Source organism: Ambystoma mexicanum, chromosome 10 (assembly GCF_040938575.1).
Source record: "Ambystoma mexicanum isolate Mex_15411 chromosome 10, UKY_AmexF1_1, whole genome shotgun sequence".
NCBI classification, from domain to species: Eukaryota; Metazoa; Chordata; class Amphibia; order Caudata; family Ambystomatidae; genus Ambystoma; species Ambystoma mexicanum.
In genome coordinates, this window is record NC_090932.1 from 1,310,006,970 (window position 1) to 1,310,026,520 (window position 19,551).

General features: G+C 50.8%; 1 protein-coding gene across 1 annotated transcript in view; it reads right to left on the reverse strand.

The window, feature by feature from the left end:
• Positions 1-582: 582 nt before the first annotated feature.
• INPP5J (inositol polyphosphate-5-phosphatase J) overlaps positions 583-19,551 on the reverse strand; it is a 225,956-nt gene continuing 206,987 nt past the window's right edge. The window contains exon 13 of the mRNA XM_069619342.1: positions 583-19,253. Coding sequence (XP_069475443.1) covers positions 18,417-19,253 — 837 coding nt within the window. The 3' untranslated portion in view covers positions 583-18,416. The remainder of the gene's footprint in view (positions 19,254-19,551) is intronic.

A 19,551-nucleotide genomic window follows, 5' to 3' on the forward strand; every position in this document is an offset into this window, starting at 1 on the left:
CCGCCCACATGGCCAGTCCAGCACCGAAATGCTATGGCAATTTCTTTCTGAACAAGAGTACCAACAGCAACCACATACACGTGTTTCAACCTTGTTGGGCATCATCAGTGAGGTGGAGCTGTTTCCCCTGGAAGCACTGAGCCAGCAAAGTGTGTGAAAAGTGTTATATGTGATATTATCGTCGGCGAAAACATCCAGGGTGTCTCCAAATTTGTTTTAAAGGCACTAAATACCCTCTCCAACTTATTTGCTGAAAGTGTTGGCGAGTGCCTTTAAAAATAAAATATCGAGTCACCCTCGATTTTATTTCCAGGGAGAATATCTCCAGATACCTGAAAAAGTCTACTAGGTGAGCCATATTACCTGCATCATGATTGCTTTCTCTGCACCATCGAATTTGTATGCACCTTGCGGGACCTAGAGTGGCCTGAGTTTAGGCCAGAACAACTGTTGCTCTGTAGAGTTTATGACAAGGGGTTCTCATGGAGGGTATACAGTGAGCCTTGGTAGGCTAGGATATAATACGCAGACCTAGGAACGAAAGCAGTTCTTGATATTAGGAAAGAAACACAATGACACAGGCAGGAGGAACCAGATAATTATTTACGGCCAATAAAAATCGGGAAGCAAAATGAATACAGAAAGTCCCTGGCTTCGGCGCATGTTCAATGCACACACTAAATCACTAGTGTCTGCATTCCTGCAGCCAAGGGAGCACTAGTGTAAGCATTTTGTTAACATTGTGCATACATAACACGAGGCTCACACCACTGTGCACTCTTTTACGCCAACCTCCTGCAGCCAGCGTGTACTCATATAAGGGGTCAAATACCAGTGTGTGCCTGTGCTAAGGTTTAATCACCATTAAGTGCTATAAGGCAAACAGCAGAGTGTGCTGCTACTAAGAGGGTTCCCACACCATGGTGCAACAGTGCCAGATGTATGCATGATTGTCTACTAATGCCAGCAGTCACATTTCTCTTTGGTGGTATCACCAGAAGTTACAATTCACATCATAATTTGCTAGTGCCACATTTTAAACATCACTGTGTATCAGGGAAAGCACTCACACCGCACTGTATTCTGTGGCAAGGAGCCCCACACCACTGTGTACAAGGGAAGGCATCCTCAAAACTCTATCTAGAACATGTTTTCCCCCCCCCACTACTTTGTGCAAGAGTCACAGGCCCCTCTCCTCTACGTACTAGGGAAAGGATGCACACTGCACTGTGTAATATTATGAATAATATTGTTATACAGTATTATCTGCTACGGCAGTGGGCTCATGGCACTATAGACCAATGCAGGGTGTTAGGGTTAGCCATCTCAGTTTAATCAGCCTCTAAATGCTGCTAGATTTAGTGAACCTATCAGGGCAGGAGCACGTGATATGCAGGTTGGAAACAAATCGCAAGAGGCAGCACTTAGCACGCTGAGCTACCTGAATGGTGCAGTGGAATGGCCCCACAACACTGTGTACTAGGACAATGATTCACACTTTCAGTGTTTTCCGATATACCTGAGGACTTCACGCTAATGTCCATCTTCAGATGCGTGCCACAGACACTTCCCCCGGCTGGCTGCGACTTCACCTCCATAGATGTCAGTAAACCCTTTGTGAATGACAGTCACTGGTGTTGAGTGGAAAGAGTGGGGTCAAAGATCTCTGTTTGCATTATGGAAAAGGGACTGATCTGCTAAGAATTTCACCCCCACCCATGCAAGCAATGGCAACCAAGATAGAATCATGTTTTAGGAGCAACAGCTACAATGTACTCAGTCAACTCCAAAGATTCTCTGGGCCCACCTCCCCCATGTCTTCAGCTAATACAGAGATCCTCCGGGGCCACATCCTCCACGTCCTCAGGCAACACAGGGAGCCTCCAGGCCCACCTTCCTCACCCGTTTTCCACCAATGACTAGTTGCTTGGTCCGGTTCAAATATTAATCCGTCTCAGCCAACACTCTAAGGCAGGGGTCTGCAACCTGTGGCTCTCCAGATGTTTTGCACTACGACTCCCATGATCCCTCACCATTACCTATGCTGGCGTGCCGAGGTGTGATTTGTGGTCCAAAACGTGTGATTTGTAGTCCAAAACATCTAAAGAGTCAAAGGTTGCAGACCCCTGTTCTAAGGCAATGACCACAGCCCTGAAGGTATTTTTAAACCCCCAAACTCAGTTCTTTATGCAGAGCACTGCTATTTGAATCACCGCCTCCAATCAGAACCTCAGGAAAAAACAATCATATAATATTGGGAAATTCTGCCTCGCTTCTTGCTCCCCAAAGATAGGATTAAGCCATTAGATAGTTACAGTTTCAACACCAGAAATGCTGGAAAAGTCATCAGAACAAGATTCCAGAGGAAAAAAGAGGATGAAGCTGACGGACGGGTGTGGTGATGTGTAGTAGAAAGAGCCAGAACAAATCTCAAGTTATATGATGGTAACTTCTTCGTCTTCGTAGTACTAGTCTTTGTACGAGACCCACCATTTTGGAAGATCCTCAAATAAGTATCAGACAAGGAACATTAAGAAGACACATACATTAAGCAGTTGTATGATGCGCCTGGGAGGGCATCTGACTCTGACTAACCTTTCTGGGTGGTTATAGTCCGTGAGAACCCACAGTTTCATTGGCTCGCTGGGAGCTTCACCGAGGTCCAATAGCACAAGTCTTGAGGGAATGGAAAATAGGAAGGCTCCCAAAAGGTGAAAGGGGAAAATGATGCAGCAGAATTTTGGGACCAGCAATATGTGATTGAAACGAACATGTCCAGGTTTCTAGGGACGGCAAGAACTCGCATAGATGGAATCTAACATTAGAAAAAGCGAGCATAGACCTGCCAATGGAAGTTCTTGGTTGAAGACGAATGTTACAAGAAAAGGCGCTGGATGAAGTCTTACATGGCCGTTATGAATATTTGGAAGGAATCCCATTTTTAAACCCATGTTGAAGATTCTCCATATGGGATGAAAGGCAGAGTGTACCACAAAATACCCTCCACATAAATTAAATCCAGAATCCTCAGAACCTTGTGATTCTCATTTTTTGGGGAGGCTCTTCTCTCTGCATGCCTCAAATGGGCATCAAGCCCAATCACAGCGGCAATATTGTGGAGGGTTACAGCTTCTACATTTAAAATCAGGTGCTATCCATGCATTAGTGGCTGTGCTCATTTCGGGCCTCCAGGTGATGGGTGATAGCATGGAGCACGGAAGGGGAATCAAGACCACGGGTGTTGCTAGGTCTGGAAAAGATCAGGGGCAAAGCTAATGTTGGGATTCGGGGCTAGCTATAGCCTTTTGGTTGTAGTACCTGAGATTCTATCCGGGGCTACAACCAAAAGACCTGGGCCTATACCCACCTAGCAACGCCTCTGATCAAGACTCTCACCTCCATGTGATGCCAAGAGACACACAATATCACCTCAAGAAATTGTAGGCATATCAGTTACAGTGACATTGGATTCACACATATTCGGTGAAGACGGAGTCATCAAATCTGTTTTCTCTGAATACGGGCCAGTAAATCCAAAGTCCGCTGACTGGCCCGCACAGTGAACACAGGGTCGGCAAATGTGTTGTCCACTTTCTAAAGCCAGTATTCGCTGCATGGAGCCAGGCAGTGGAGCATGGCACAATTACGACTTTGATTTCATGGAGGTTGGGTTGGGGGGAGAGGCGTTAGGCGGCATGTGAGTTGGGGTGGGTTGGGTTGGGGGGTATCGGTGTAGGGACCATGTGGGATGGAGGAGAGGGGGCCAGGGCGTTTGGTGGCCTGGTTCTCGGGGCAGGGGTTATGGGATGCAAACCCCATTCAGACAACGGAAGCGGTTGTGGGGGGGCTTAGGTGAAACCCCATTAGTGAGGAAATCAGGGAAGGCTGGGGGAGAGACTAAAAGGGATTCACCAGGTGGGACAGTGGTGGCAGATTTTGTGGGTGGGATTCAACGGGTGGGGCTTCGATAGAATCGCATGTTGGATAAGATGCAAGACCTCATGACACTCCAAGAGAGGTGGAAACCTTGCAACCCTAGGCATTTCTGTAGTAGGAGAGGGTACGGATGAATAAAAAGCTTCCTTTCGATAGTGCACGATGCCTCCCTGAAATACTTTTGCACGGCAAGGTATTTTGGATTCCAGAGGTCAGCCAATAAATGTCCTGTTCCGTTTGAAACACAGTATCTCACTCATCTTCCGAGATGGTGCCTCAAAAGCAAAACTAAAAGGAGGATTGAAAGACTGAACACAAATGGGTGGCAACGGATGCCACACTACAACTGGTTCAACTGGAAGCTCAGATGAACGTAAGTAGTTGGCTCGTTGAGACTGCAGAGCAGCCAGCGACCTCCAGGAGAGTAAGAAGCCGGCAGGGCCACCCGTGCCAAAGACTGGCTCAAGAACAAACCAGACCGTGGAAAAAGCTGACCAGTCCACGCAACAGTCTCGCTTTTGGATCTGCTTCAAGGGCGCATAAGCCATCTGCTGTATGCTGCCTCTGCACTTCAGCTGCGGGTCCCTGGCCATGTGGGGCTGGGTGGAGCAGAGGTGGGGGTTCTGTAGAAGCTTTTACCAGCGCATGTGCCACAGGGCGACGTACACTAACCCTGGGGATGCTCCCTGGGTTGGCATATCTTGCCATGTAGGCATGATCAAAATACCTTGAAACAGGAATTAACAAATTGTCTCGGGAGGATAGCTCAGGGGCAACGTGCTTGCCTTGGAAACAAGACGGCACGGAGTAGCACAGGTGCACTTAGACACCTCTGGGTATTAAGCACGTTATAAATAACCTATCATATCATAGAAGACCCCTGCCTTTCTTTCAATGCAATGAAAGGTTTGAATGCCATCGTGATTACATGTGTGCTGCATGGGCCCTCTGCCCCTCCATATCCCTCTCCCTTCTTCTAGGCTTCGCCATCTGCCTTCACAATGTCGAGGGGAGACGTGCTCCTGGCACTATAGGCAAATACATGCTGTTGTGGTTAGCCATCTCAATTGAATCAGCCTCACAACGTTTCTACACTTAGTGAACATATTGGGACAGGAGCACAGGATGAGGGCGCCCTTAGCACGCTGAGCTACCTGAACACAGCACTGTATTCTGTGGCAAGGAGCCCCACACCAGTGTGTACGAGGGAAGGCATCCTCAAAACTCTGTCTAGAACATCTTTCCCCCCCACTACTTTGTGCAAGAGTCACAATGATTCACACTTTCAGTGTTTTCCGATATACCCGAGGACTTCACGCTAATGACCATCTTCAGATGCGTGCCAGTGACACTTCCCCCGGCTGGCTGCGACTTCACCTCCACAGATGTCAGTAAACCCTTTGTGAATGACAGTCTCTGGTGTTGAGTGGAAAGAGTGGGGTTCAAGATCCTGTTTGGATTATGGAAAGGGGACTGATCTGCCAGGGATTTCGCCTCCACCTGTGTTGCACTACAACTCCCACCAGCCCCTTGACTGTATAGTCAGTGGGGAAGGATCATGGAAGTCGAGGCTCAAAACGTCTGAAGGGTCACAGGTTGCCCACCCTGCCCGCAGAGGCATTTAGTCTGCCACAATCCTGACAGCAGGGTGATCTGCAGGGTCATGGAACTACCCCTGAGAGACCCCTAGTCTTCTGTGCCATCCATATTATTGTGCATATGTTTGCCTTCAGGCTGAGGTTGCAGCCACAGAAGAAGCAGAGTGATTTGGTTTCCTGAAATTCTTGCCTAAAGCCAAAGACTAAGCATTGTATTTGTGAAAAAGCAGCCGCACGCAGCCAGGAAAAGGTGGGCGTAAATCAAATTCGAAAAATACTCTCCATGCCCAACACCAAAGACACGGGATTCTCCTCGTTAGAGCTACGCAGAGGAGGATAATTCCGCCCAGACAAGAGCAAGCATCCACATCAACAGCTGGTAAGGAGATGGCTGGCCCAACAAAAGGTACCTGTCCGCGAGTTCACATCTTTATGTGGGAGGGGCCTAGTGGAGACCCACGCGCGCGGAAGAAAGAGAGGACATGACATTGGGGTTAAGGAGGGGCAGGTACGTGTTTCCGGCAGTTGCCGGTTGTTCAGAATAAAGAATAGTTACATGGCATGTCGTCTCTGTGTGTTTATTGAAGAGCCGCTTGCCTGCATTGCATTAGCCCTTCACAATGGCGACAAGGGGTGCCTGACCCACGCGTGCCTGAGAGCGAGGCCTGCCATCGGCAGTATAGCGTGTCGACGTGCCTCCCCAGCTAGAGCAGAGGCCAGCGCGGGCTGGCCCTACTACGCAGACACGAGCCGCAAGCGTGTCACGAGTGGAGCACACGCGGCAGCTTATGCATAATACAGAAGGGGTACCCGCCGCGGCCACGACACGTGGACATCCCATTTCCCCACAGCAACACTGAAGTAAGCGACAGCACGGGGGCCCATTACCGCGAGGAGAACCTCCCGCAAGCGTACAGTGGAGGAAACCCCCGACACACTGAAACGCCCAGCTGCTGCTGCTGGTACCTCGGTCCCTGCAAGGGAGACAAGACAACCTCACAAGCAAGTAAGGAAAATAACGGGGGAAGGCAAACACCCCAGAAAAACCTGCACAGGCGCCAGGACAGGGAGGCACAAGGACCATCCTCACAATAGGTCCCCACCCATGATAAGGAATTTGGCCTGAATGATTCACAGTACCAAACACAAGCCTACCATGTCAGACACAGCCCAAGCTACTGCATCCTTGTCAGGGAGTGCTGACAATGCTCAAGGTTATGGTCAACCGGCACAGGCGGCAGGGGGCACAGCACAAGTCATGCATATGCCGAGCTCCTTTGAAATAAGACACATCAAACCTAGGACCCCGCTGGACCACTTGGATGAGAGACTTTAAGTTCTATGCCGGGGCCATAGGATTGAAAGATGATGAAAGGCTTAAAAACACAATATTCATGGCAGTGGGACCAGCGGTAAGGGACATTGCGAGCAAATTGCTCAATTTGGAAACAGTAACATATGGAGACCTTCATGACAAACTTTCCCAATACTTCGCACTGCACACCTATATCGACTACGAACGCCACATATTCCACACCACGAGACAAGAGAAGGGCGAATCTATGAACAATTTTGTCATGCGACTCCGCATCAAATTGAAACACTGTGAGTTTCACAGATACTCAAATGAGGAAGCCCTGAGATTGCAGGTTATTGCCGGATGTCTATCCCAACCTTTCCGCAAACAACTCCTGCAAAAACAAAGATCCCTGGATGAGATTCTGGCGCTTGGTCGCATGGAAGCGGCTGTAGAGTCACAAGTAGACAACCTAGGTAAAGTCACCATTCAACAACCCACGAGCAATTCCAATGTCATCAACAGACTGTACGCAGCCCTTACTCAAGGAGGCAAATGCCCAGAAGCCACCTGCTACAGATGCGGCTATGAATATCCACATGCGGGAGAATGGCCTGCCATGGGACAACAGTGCGCCTCGTGTGGGGGCATGGACCACTATCGAGCTATGTGCAAAAATGCACCGGGCCCAGCCACAAACAGACAACGCACCCAGGACAGACGAAGAGCAGCTCGACAAAGCCCACCTAACTCAAGGAGGGAGTACGAACAAGCTACACCCAGAAGAGAGGACAGAGACCGCACAGGTCCACCGATTCACGAAGACAGGTGGTCACATGAAGGGGCCAGATGCTCTCAAAGGAGGCGGTTCATCAGGTATATCGAGATGCGCTCCCCTAACAGCAGCGACACACCATCATCAGAGGATGATCAGAGGAAGAAGGGGTAGGTATGGGCGCTCAACAACAACACGGCCACCCAAAACAGCCCAATCCTCACCTTACAGGTCAACAATACTCTGCTACAATTCCTGATTGACACGGGAGAAACCATCAACATTATAAGTGAAAGAGCGTATGAGTCGCTCACACCACCACCGAAAATCAAGCAGACCACAGTAGACATCTACCCATATGGAGCGACAACGCCATTACCATGCAAGGGCGCGAACACGGCCTGGTGCACACACAAGGACCATGCAGCGAAAATTCCCCTATATGTCATAAATATGGAAGCCAACAGCGGGTGCATCCTGGGTTTCCGCACCGCAGTAGAGATGGGGTTAGTACATATACTATACCAGTTAATGGCCCACAAGTACTTCACCAAGCTGGAAGCCATTGAACCAACATTCCCCAAGCTGTTCAGAGGCCTGGGAAAACTAAAAAACAGAAAAGTACACTTGCACATCAATCCGAATATCGACCCGGTGGCACAACATTACTGCGGCATACCGATCAACATTCAAAGACAAGTGGAGGAGGAGCTGGACAAACTCATCAAAATGAACGTCATCGAGCCCGTCACGGGCCCCACACCCTGGATGTCACCCATCGTCCCCGTCCCAAAGGAGTCCCCGGATGGATCCATACGTCTATGTGTCGACATGCGCAGAGCTAATGTAGCAATTGAAAGAGAAAGACACCAGTCACCCCGTATAACGGACATGATCCACCTCCTACACAGGGCGAAAATCTTCTCAAAACTGGACTTAACAAAGCGGTACCACCAGATAAAAATAGACCCAGAATGCAGGTACATCACCACATTCGTGACCCACCTCGGACTATTCCAGTATAAATGACTTAGTTTTGGCATCTCGTCGGCAGCCGAGATATTTCAAGAGGAGATACACAGAGTGATCAGGCACGTCCCCAATTGTCTGAACTACTCTGATGTTCGTGTACGGCAAAACCCAGGACGAACACGACAGAGCATTACACAGAGTGTGTCAGGCCCTGGAAGAAGCAGGACTTACACTAAACAAAACAAAGTGCGAATTCTCGAAAGGAGCGCTGAGATTCTTCGGGCACATCTATTCAGAAAAAGGGATGCACCCGGACCCGGACAAAGTGACGATTCTAAACTCAGCCCCACCCCCACAAAACACATCAGAATTACGTTCCTTCTTAGGACTAGCCAGTTACTGCTCCAGATACCTGAAAGACTATGCCACCATAAGCAACCCGCTACGTTTACTCACCCGCAAAGATGCATCTTTCACATGGTCCGCGGAGTGTCAGAAGGCATTCGAGAACATCAGGGATGCCATCTCACATGCTGAAGACATGGCATATTTCGATGCCCAGAGAGACACAGAAATAATTGTCGATGCCAGCCCGGTAGGCCTCTGGGCCATACTCACCCAGAAAGACCTTATGGACCCGCCCAACATTTACATTGTGGCCTGTGCCAGCCAGAGCCTTACCACCACTGAACAGGCATACTCCCAAGCGGAAAAGGAGAGCTGCATACTCCCAAGCGGAAAAGGAAGGCCTGCGAATACTTCCATCTATTCCTATTTGGGAAAAAGTTCACAATTGTAACAGACCATCAGGCATTACTGACTATATACGGTGATCCGAGAGCACGAATGCCCCCGCGGATAGCCAGGTGGGGCCTGCGCTTGCAGGACTACAAGTTCACGGTGGTACACCGTCCGGGTAAGGACGAGAACCTGGCGGACTACCTATCCCGACACCCCACGGGACCAGCAGAGTCACAACCCTCCATAGCGGACGCATACATAAACTACATCATACATCACTTGCAGCCCCTGCCGGTGGGGTGGCCGGAGCTAAACATGCACTCTGAACAAGACCCCGCCCTCCGGATAGTGAGACACTGCCTACAAGCCCACAAGAAAACACTTATGAGACAACAAGCGAGGACCGAAGCCGAGGCGGTGCGTAAGGACGTCAAATGGCTCGATCTGGTGCGAGATGAACTAACAGTGGTTGAGGATCACATAATACTCAAAGGGTGCAAAGTAGTGATTCCAAGGGAACTCCGTGAACGGACAGTGCACCTGGCTCACGAGGGTCACAGAGGGGTGGTAGCCACCAAGCGCTTCTTACGACAAAAATATGGTTCCCACAACTAGACAAGCTGGTAGACAACATTGTGGGGGGATGCCACATTTGCGCACAAGTAGCGCCACCCCCAAACCGTAACCCGCTACAAATGTCACCACTGCCCAAGCAGGTATGGGAAGAACTTGCAGTGGACTTATTTGGACCCCTCAGAGATGGCAACCACGTGGTAGTTCTCATGGACGAACATTCACGTTTCCCAGATGCACAGATCGTAGAGAGCAGTGCAACTGCCAGTGTCATCCCGGCCCTGGACCGAATGCTTTCAGCATATGGGATACCCAAAATCATAAAGTCAGATAATGGCCCCACATTTGCAAGTCACAAATTTCACAACTTCGCCAAGTACATGGGTTTCCAACACCGCAAGATCACCCCATGATGGCCGCAAGCAAACGGCACGGTAGAAAGGTTCATGGCCAGTATCAAAAGAACTCTTCAGATAGCAAGCAGTCAGAACAAATCGTTCGAACAGGCCATCAACCAATTGCTGAGAGAATACCGACACACACCCCACAGCACAACATGGATATGCCCTGCGGACATTATGTTTAGAAGAACAGTTAAGACGAGACTACCAGAAGATCCCCGGACACCGGAAATGACAGCGCTGGAACAAGAAGCCAAAAATAATGATGAAACAGCCAAGGCAAAGATGAAAGAGGTCGCAGACCGCAAGAGAGGAGCTAGAGAGACCCCAGTGCAATTGGGTGATGAAGTGTGGCTTCGACAACCGAAGATAAGAAAAGAAGACGCCACCTTTGCGCCCACCCCACTCATCGTGACCCACAAGAAGGGCACGATGATCATGGCACAAGGAAATGACTGCTCATCCATAACGAGAAACATATCATACTTCAAACGCGTAGCCCCCAACTCAAGGGGGGCAGTCGAACGGAACAGCGAAAGTGAAGAAGAAAGAATGCGGGACGAACCATACCAAGGAGATGGAGAGGAGTCTAAAGGGGATCGGACTATAGAATGCCCTGCACAGGAGTGGACAACACCCAGAAGCTCAACGCGTCCGCAGAGGAGCCGTATGAAACCACTCCGTCTCATAGAAGAAATGGGGTAAGGACGCTGAGGCTAAAAAGGGGGGGGAGATGTCCGCGAGTTCACATCTTTATGTGGGAGGAGTCTAGTTGAGGCCCACGCGTGCGGAAGAAAGAGAGGACATGACATTGGGGTTAGGGAGGGGTGGGTACGTGTTTCCGGCAGTTGCCATTTGTTGAGAATAAAGAATAGTTACATGGCACGTCTGCTCCGTGTGTTTATTGAAGAGCCGCTCGCCTGCATTGTGTTAGCCCTTCACAGTACCAAGGGTCTATTGGTGCCCTGGATGTGTGGAAATGAATACCAGCAATCCAGGATGAAATGTCAGGTGTTAGAGATTGTGAAACTGAAGAAGAAATGGCAGCTCAGGATTTGACTGTGTTATGTTCATGTGTGTTATGTTCATGTGTCAACCATATGATATTTATTGCAAAGTCCGAGTGAGGAGGACTTGCCGTGGGGAATGAGTCCACATTGGGAACTGGGATTTACGCCAGTGCACTGATGTGGGTTGCGGCTAGCTTGCGCTGTTGTCCGTTCACTTAGCCTGGGTAGGGAGAAGCCCCCAAATCAAAATATCACACATGCTTCACTTGTGAGTATGCATTCTTTTTTATCTTGGGATGGGGGGCAGGGAATCTGTGCAATCTGTTGAGGGTTGGAAGATGGTAGACATTCGTTTGATGCCCGTTGTGATTGGGAGGAGAGAAACCACACTAACCCCATAAAGATGCTGGCTTTCTTTGGGCTTTCCCGGGTTTTGAAGGCCTCTAGATTCTACCAGTCGTGTACTGACTTATTGTCCGAATCGAGCTCAGGTGTGCTTGCAGAACACTAGCTCTGTGGGACGGGGTGCTCTCTGGAAGTGACACAGGGCTTGCCTCTTTCTAAGCGTCTGCTCATGTTCAGCTGCCATCAGAAGGCGCAGCCCACCTGTGTATGTAGCTGACTACACAAGCTGTCTCTCTGCCCACGCCCTTTACCTCACAAAGTCATTAGTCATTGGTATCTCGGCAGTCTGGAGAGATTCCAGCAAAAGGCTGCACCCCACCCCAGGTGCTACGTCTCCATGCTCTGTCCCTGTAGCAGCCTTCAGCCAAATTAAATTCCTGCCTGTCCTCACCAGTGCTTCCCATAAACCAGCATGGTCGGTCACCTCCTGAACCTTTAGTAATTCTGGGTTCAGCAAGAGGCCTAAGCACTCGGGTGATGGGAGAGCTCTGGGCAAGCCAAGTGACTGATTTTAACTTACCTCTCCCAGGCTCCACTTGTGTTCCACTGCTCAGCTGCAGGCTCAGCCCTCCCTACCTCTACACGTCATGCTCAAGGGATGACACAATTTCTCTTATCTTTCCCACACACCCAGTTATCTCCTGGGGTGTTTGAAAGGAGAATGGATTGGTGCCAGCTCACATCAGTTCCTATTTTGTCTCGCAAGTCAAAAGCCTGACACTTATTTGCCTCTGCACTTCATGTTCCAGGAGACACGCCATCTACTGTCCTGCACAGGTGGTCCCCACCTGATTATCATTCCCACATACCCAGTTATCTCCTGGGGTGTTTGGAAGGTGAGAGGATCGGTGCCAGCTCACATCAGTTCCTGTGCTGTCTCGCAAGTCAAAAGCCTGACACTAATTTGCCCCTGCACTTCATGTTCCAGGAGACACGCCATCTACTGTCCTGCACAGGTGGTCCCCACCTGATTATCATTCCCACATACCCAGTTATCTCCTGGGGTGTTTGGAAGGTGAGAGGATCGGTGCCAGCTCACATCAGTTCCTGTGCTGTCTCGCAAGTCAAAAGCCTGACACTAATTTGCCCCTGCACTTCATGTTCCAGGAGACACGCCATCTACTGTCCTGCACAGGTGGTCCTCACCTGCTTATCTTTCCCACACACCCAGTTATTTCCTGGGGGTGTTTGGAAGGCGAGATGATTGGTGCCAGCTCACATCAATTCCGGTGCTGTCTCGCAAGTCAGAAGCCTGACACTTATTTGCCTCTGTACGTCATGCTCAAGGGATGACACAACCTCTCCTGTCCTGCACAGGTGGTCCTCACGTGCCTATCTTTCTGACATCCCCTGACACTTAGTTGTCATTATACATGAAGAAATGTGTTGAAAACGCTGTTTTGCCAACGTGTTCTCAAAATATATTCTAGAGGAAGATGCTGCTCCCCCTTTTCCCCTTCCTCCAGCCCCCAACTCCACTTGAGCTGCTCACACCAGCTTCCCCACCTCCATGCAGAGTTCATTTTGGAACTGGTTAAAGGTTTCAAAGTTGGGGGGCAACATTTCTACCAGAAGTGCTGTACCCGGAGCATCAAGTGTGCCATGCATGCCTATCACGTGTACATGGAAAGCCTTAGCGGGGTACCCAGCAGATGAAGAGAGAACTATGCAAGCATGTTGCACCTGTACCTTGCAGCGAGGGAGCGGAGTGGATCTTGGGACACTCTGACCTCAAGCCCTGAATGAAAACAGAGAGTAGAGAGGGAACCCTCTGAGAGGACACGAAGAACAGGAGCCCTAAATAAGGGCAGGGCGAACAGGGGACAGGAAGTAGCTGAACTGGGAGAGGAGGGAATCTGAAAAAGGAGACGGGGAGAGCAGGTGGAGTCAGGCTTCGAATGGAGTATATGACAATAGGGCAACCCACGAAGGGCTCGACCAACAGGCAATGTGGGTCACTTTGATGGCTTGGTACACTGTCCAGCTAGTAGCTTTGGCAAGTGTTACTGCTCTAATATGCCGTACAATGCACACATGTCCTTGGAAAAGCCCACCCGGTGAAACTCAAACACTTGAGTTTACTGGCTGGTTATGCCCTGGGGCCCAAGTTATAGGCCTGAGCGATTTGAGGGCCTTACCACTGGGCCACGGCACCATTACCAGCTAGTAAAGCCCACCCCAAACGGGTACTTATTGCTATTAGCAGCCCAGGTTTTACATCTGGAAACATGGGGGGCTAACAGCAATGGATTATGTTTGAATGAACGGGACTCCTGGTGGCATCCCATTAATTCAAACAAAATACCTAAGATCGCCGTCAAGAATCTGGAAGGCAGGGCTCCATACTGAGCACCTCTTCCATTTCCATGGCAGCACGGACATGGAGCGGCAGCAGCGGAGGCGGCGGCAGGGGGCGCTGCCGCCAAACTAATCAGGTAAATGGGGCTGGTGGGTCGGAAGGGACTGGACACCCGAGGGGAAGGGGTGGGGGGCAGAGGGGGCACTGGGGAAGCAGCCATCTGACTGCTCGGAAAACAGGCTGAGATCGTGGGCTGCTTTCCTTTCGGCGCTGGGCTTATTTTTGTCACAGTCCAACCCTGGGTGAGCCATGAACGATGACAGAACACAGGCACCCTGTCCAATGACAGAACAAAGGCACCCTGAAGTCACAGAAAATGGGGGCCCAAAACAGTGAGAGAACACAGGAACCCTGAATAGTGACAGACTAAAGACACCCTGAACAATGATAAGAACGTGGGCAACTTGGACAATGACATAATATGGGGACCCTGAACAGTGGCCGAACACTAGCAGCCTAAGCAATGACAGAACACAGGCACCCTGAATAGTGACAGAACAAAGGAAGCCTAAGCAGTGACAGAACATGGGCAACCTGAGCAGTGCACGAGCACCGTGGGCAGTGGCAGCACACGGGCACCCTGGACAATGTGAGAACATGGGCAGCCTGAGCAGTGACAGAACATGGACAATCTGAACAAAGGCAGAACATGGACGCCCTGAACAATGTCAGAACACTGCCATCCTAAGCAATAGCAGTATGAAGGCCCTCGAAACAGTAGCAGAACACGCCACCCTCAGAAGTGACAGAGCACAGGCATCTTGAACAGAAACAGAACAGGGGCAGCCCATGCAGTGGCAGAACAGGGGCAGCCTGAACAAAGGCAGAACACGGACACCCTGGAAAATATCAGAAAACGGGCACCCTAAGCTATGACAGAACGAAGGCCCTCAGTGGCAGAACACGCCACGCTCAGAAGTGACAGAGCACGGGCACCCTGAACAAGTTTAATAGCGTGGGAACACTGAACAATGGCAGAACAAAGGCATCTTGAACAGAAACAGAACAGGGGCAGCCTGAGCAGAGACAGAACCTGGGCACCCTGAGAAGTGACAGAACATGGGCAGCCTGAGCAGTGAGAGAACACGGGCACCTTGAGCAGTGGCAGAACACGGGCAGCCTGAGCAGTGAGAGAACACGGGCAGCCTGAGCAGAGACAGAACCTGGGCACCCTGAGAAGTGACAGAACATGGGCAGCATGAACAAAGGCAGAACACGGACACCCTGGAAAATATCAGAAAACGGGCACCCTAAGCAATGACAGAATGAAGCCCTCAGTGGCAGAACACGCCACGCTCAGAAGTGACAGAGCACGGGCACCCTGAACAGAAACAGAACAGGGGCAGCCCATGCAGTGGCAGAACAGGGGCAGCCTGAACAAAGGCAGAACACGGACAACCTGGAAAATATCAGAAAACGGGCACCCTAAGCTATGACAGAACGAAGACCCTCAGTGGCAGAACACGCCACGCTCAGAAGTGACAGAACACGGGCACCCTGAACAAGTTTAATAGCGTGGGAACACTGAACAATGGCAGAACAAAGTCATCTTGAACAGAAACAGAACAGGGGCAGCCTGAGCAGAGACAGAACCTGGGCACCCTGAGAAGTGACAGAACATGGGCAGCCTGAGCAGTGAGAGAACACGGGCACCTTGAGCAGTGGCAGAACACGGGCAGCCTGAGCAGTGAGAGAACACGGGCAGCCTGAGCAGAGACAGAACCTGGGCACCCTGAGAAGTGACAGAACATGGGCAGCATGAACAAAGGCAGAACACGGACACCCTGGAAAATATCAGAAAACGGGCACCCTAAGCAATGACAGAATGAAGCCCTCAGTGGCAGAACACGCCACGCTCAGAAGTGACAGAGCACGGGCACCCTGAACAATGGCAGATCACGGGCACCTTGAGCAGTGGCAGAACACGGAAACCCCGAAAAGAGATAGAACACGGGCACCCGGAACAATGGCAGAACAGGGGCACCCTGAACAATGACAGACCATGGCATGTACGCTGAGCAGTGGCAGAACATGGGCCGCCTGAGCAGTGACAGAACACGGCACCCTGAACGGAGACAGAACATGAGCACCCTTTAGAGTGACAGACATGGGCACCCTGAACAGTGAGAGAACATGGGTACCCCTGAACAATGACAGAAGCAAGGCACTTTGCACAGTGACAGAACACGCCACCCTCAGTAGTGACAGAGCACGGGCACCCCGAACAATGATAAGAACGCGGGTACCTTGATCAATGATAGAATAAGGGCACCCTGAGCAGTTGCAGAACACAGGGAGCCTGAGTAGTGACAGAACATGAGCACCCTGAACCGAAACAGAACATGCGTGTCCTGGGAAGTGACAGAACCTGGACACCCTGAACAGAACCAGAACATGGGTGTCCTGAGAAGTGACAGAACATGAGCACCCTGAACAGAAAATGGGTGCACTGAGAAGTGACAGAACATGGGCACCCTGAACGGAAACAGAACATGGGTGCCCTGAGAAGTGACAGAACCTGGGCACCCTGAACAGAAACAGAACATGGGTGCACTGAGAAGTGACAGAACATGGGTACCCTGAACGGAAACAGAACATGGGTGCCCTGTGAAGTGACAGAACATGGGTATCTGAACAGAAACAGAACATGGGTGCCCTGTGAAGTGACAGAACATGCGCACCCTGAACAGAAACAGAACATGGGTGTCCTGAGAAGTGACAGAACATGAGCACCCTGAACAGAAACAGAACATGGGTGCACTGAGAAGTGACAGAACATGGGTACCCTGAACGGAAACAGAACATGGGTGCCCTGTGAAGTGACAGAACATGGGCATCTGAACAGAAACAGAACATGGGTGCCCTGTGAAGTGACAGAACATGCGCACCCTGAACAGCAGCAGGACAAGGGTGTCCTGAGAAGTGACAGAACATGGGCACCAAGAACATGGGCACCCTGAACAACAACAGGACAAGGTTGTCCTGAGAAGTGACAGAACATGAGCACCCTGAACAGTAACAGGACATGGGCACCCTGAACAGTGGTAGGACATGGGCACCCTGAACAGTGGCAGGACATGGGCACCCTGAGAACGCAGCGGAAGGGATGACAGAAAAAAGACAGACCACGGAGAATACTGAACAAGGACGGGTAGAAGAGGGGAAGCCCTGAACACATGAAGGCACAGTGGGGAGCACTCGACAAGGATGGAGAATCGATGGGGTAGAAGGATTCTGCAAAAGCTGTGAGAAATCGAACTTTCTGGCGTGAAAGGTTCCTGGGTAATGATTGGCTGAGGCATTCAATAGAACCGTCTCTCTAGAACGTCATTGACTTCGGCCCAGTAGCGCCCTGGGGCCAAAGTCAATGACGTCAAACCTCTCGATCAGCTCAAGCGGCTAGGTCTAGGGACCCTGAATGTTCAGAAGGGTGGACGGGTGGCGGGGTGGCGGGGGTGCGGCCGGCGGGGCGGAGGGGGGGGGGGGCAGAGGCAGCGATATTTTCAGGATACGCCTCCGATATTCGGGCTGTCAGGTTTAGCATGCCTCCACCTGCTCCCCCTGGGGCCCTTCCCCGTGGGGTCGGGCGAAGTGACTACTCACAAATGGCGCTTGAATAAATTATGCTGTAAAAAAATAAATATTCTATGGTGAAGAGCTCCAGTGGTGTGAGTGAGGTTAAGGGAACACTGACAGTGCACGGCAAACGGAAGACAGTCCAGACTAGAGCTTTACTGGTGGGTTTAATGTCCATGAAGTCGGGAATGTGTGTTGCAAATGCTCACGAGGTTCTAGACTCGGCATGTACGTGCATTACTTGAGCAGCGAGTGCTGGTGCAATTGATTGTCAATGCGTGTGCGATTGCTGGTCAGTACTGGTATCCACGTAAGGCGAGCGGCCAATTCGGCGTGTAATGAAAAATAAGCGCCAGGTGCTTTTAGTCGTGTGCACACACTGTTGGGTGTTCTGATAAACGGCTCAGGTTTCATCAGAAAAAAGGAAATGTCTGCCCATGGACCACCCAATCGAGTGTGCACCAGCCGGCCCCCTGCACCGTGATTGCACAGAAAAGTGCAACTGGCAGACGCGGTGTGTTGAATTCTTCGCAAGCACCCTTGAAAACAAGCGCTCAGAGGCAGAGAGCATGTTTGAAATTATTATAATGGTGACAATAGGGACCATGGACCACAGATGGTGACAGTTATTGTTTGCCAATTTCTTTTTTTTCTGAGGTCCTGTCTGACTTGGGCGGAAAATCAAAATGGGCCGCCCTGCAGGTCTAATTCATCATTATCACGTTTATTTCGGAGCCAGTCCATAAAGGAACAACCCTATGAAGGAGAAGTGCTTAGCTGCTCTTACTTTGTTGCCCCAGTCCCTCCCTAGCATGCACCACTCTCTCTCTTCCTCCTTCCTGAAGCGGGTCGTCAGGATGCTCCCTTCCCTGCCTGACCTCGACCGTCTCCAGTGCATCCCCAGAGCTCTGTGCAGCGCCAGAATCCGTCCCCACTACCAGCCCTGGACACTGTGCAGCCTGGGAGCCGCTCTCTGTACCACTGCCTTCCCATTGCTTGACCTGTGGTCCCTGCTCCCGCCCACCCTGGATCTCTCTGTTTATCCCTGTGACTGGCCACACCTGAGCCTCGCTCTCGACCCCACCTCTCAGTCCTTGCATCGCGTCAGTCTCTCTTCCCTTTCTGCCCTGGTGTGCAGAGTCTTTTTGTCCTGAGTTTACCTTCTTGGCCTCAGCCTTCCCCACCGCAGCAGGCCTCACAGGTGGAACAGGAATAGGCCGCAATGCTTCTGGGCTTTCCGGGCGACCATGTCGGGCATTGTGGTAAGATGTGGTTTTCCTGCCATGTGTCTTGGATGGTGAGGGCTCATCCGGATCCTTCTCCGTTGAGCTATGTGATTGTCTCTGGTAAGGTACTTCCTGTCTAGGGCTCTTGGATCTCCGGGGAGAAGGACTCCGGCTCTTGCTCTTCTCACGGGGAGATGGCATCAGAATTAGATCTTGAAACTTGGCCAAGACGGGACTGCGACTTCTCCGCTGTTTCCTTTGCCCGGGGCTAGGACTGCGGGATTTGGGGCGCAGTAAAACCATGGTGCTGTCTTCTTCTTCCGAACTGGACACAGAACTATCGGATTGACTACTGCTGCTGCTCTCTGAGCCTGGGAGTGAGATCTGCATGAAAAAAGAACAACATTCATTAACCAGAAAAATCAGAGTGAGAGAAACAGACGAAGACTGGATGTCAAACATCTTCTAGTGTGCATGAAGTAAGGGACACCACATGTTCCACAATAATCTGGCTTAAACCATGAAACGCAAAGGGTATCCCTACATCTAGGATACTATTGTGAGTAATAAGAGCCGCGCAGCATGCAGTTTCCATTAGCCCTCAGCTGCAAGGGACAAAGAGCATGGGATCTCTTATAGGATTCCTGTGAAGAGAGGGGACACCGTCTGGAATCTCCTGTGC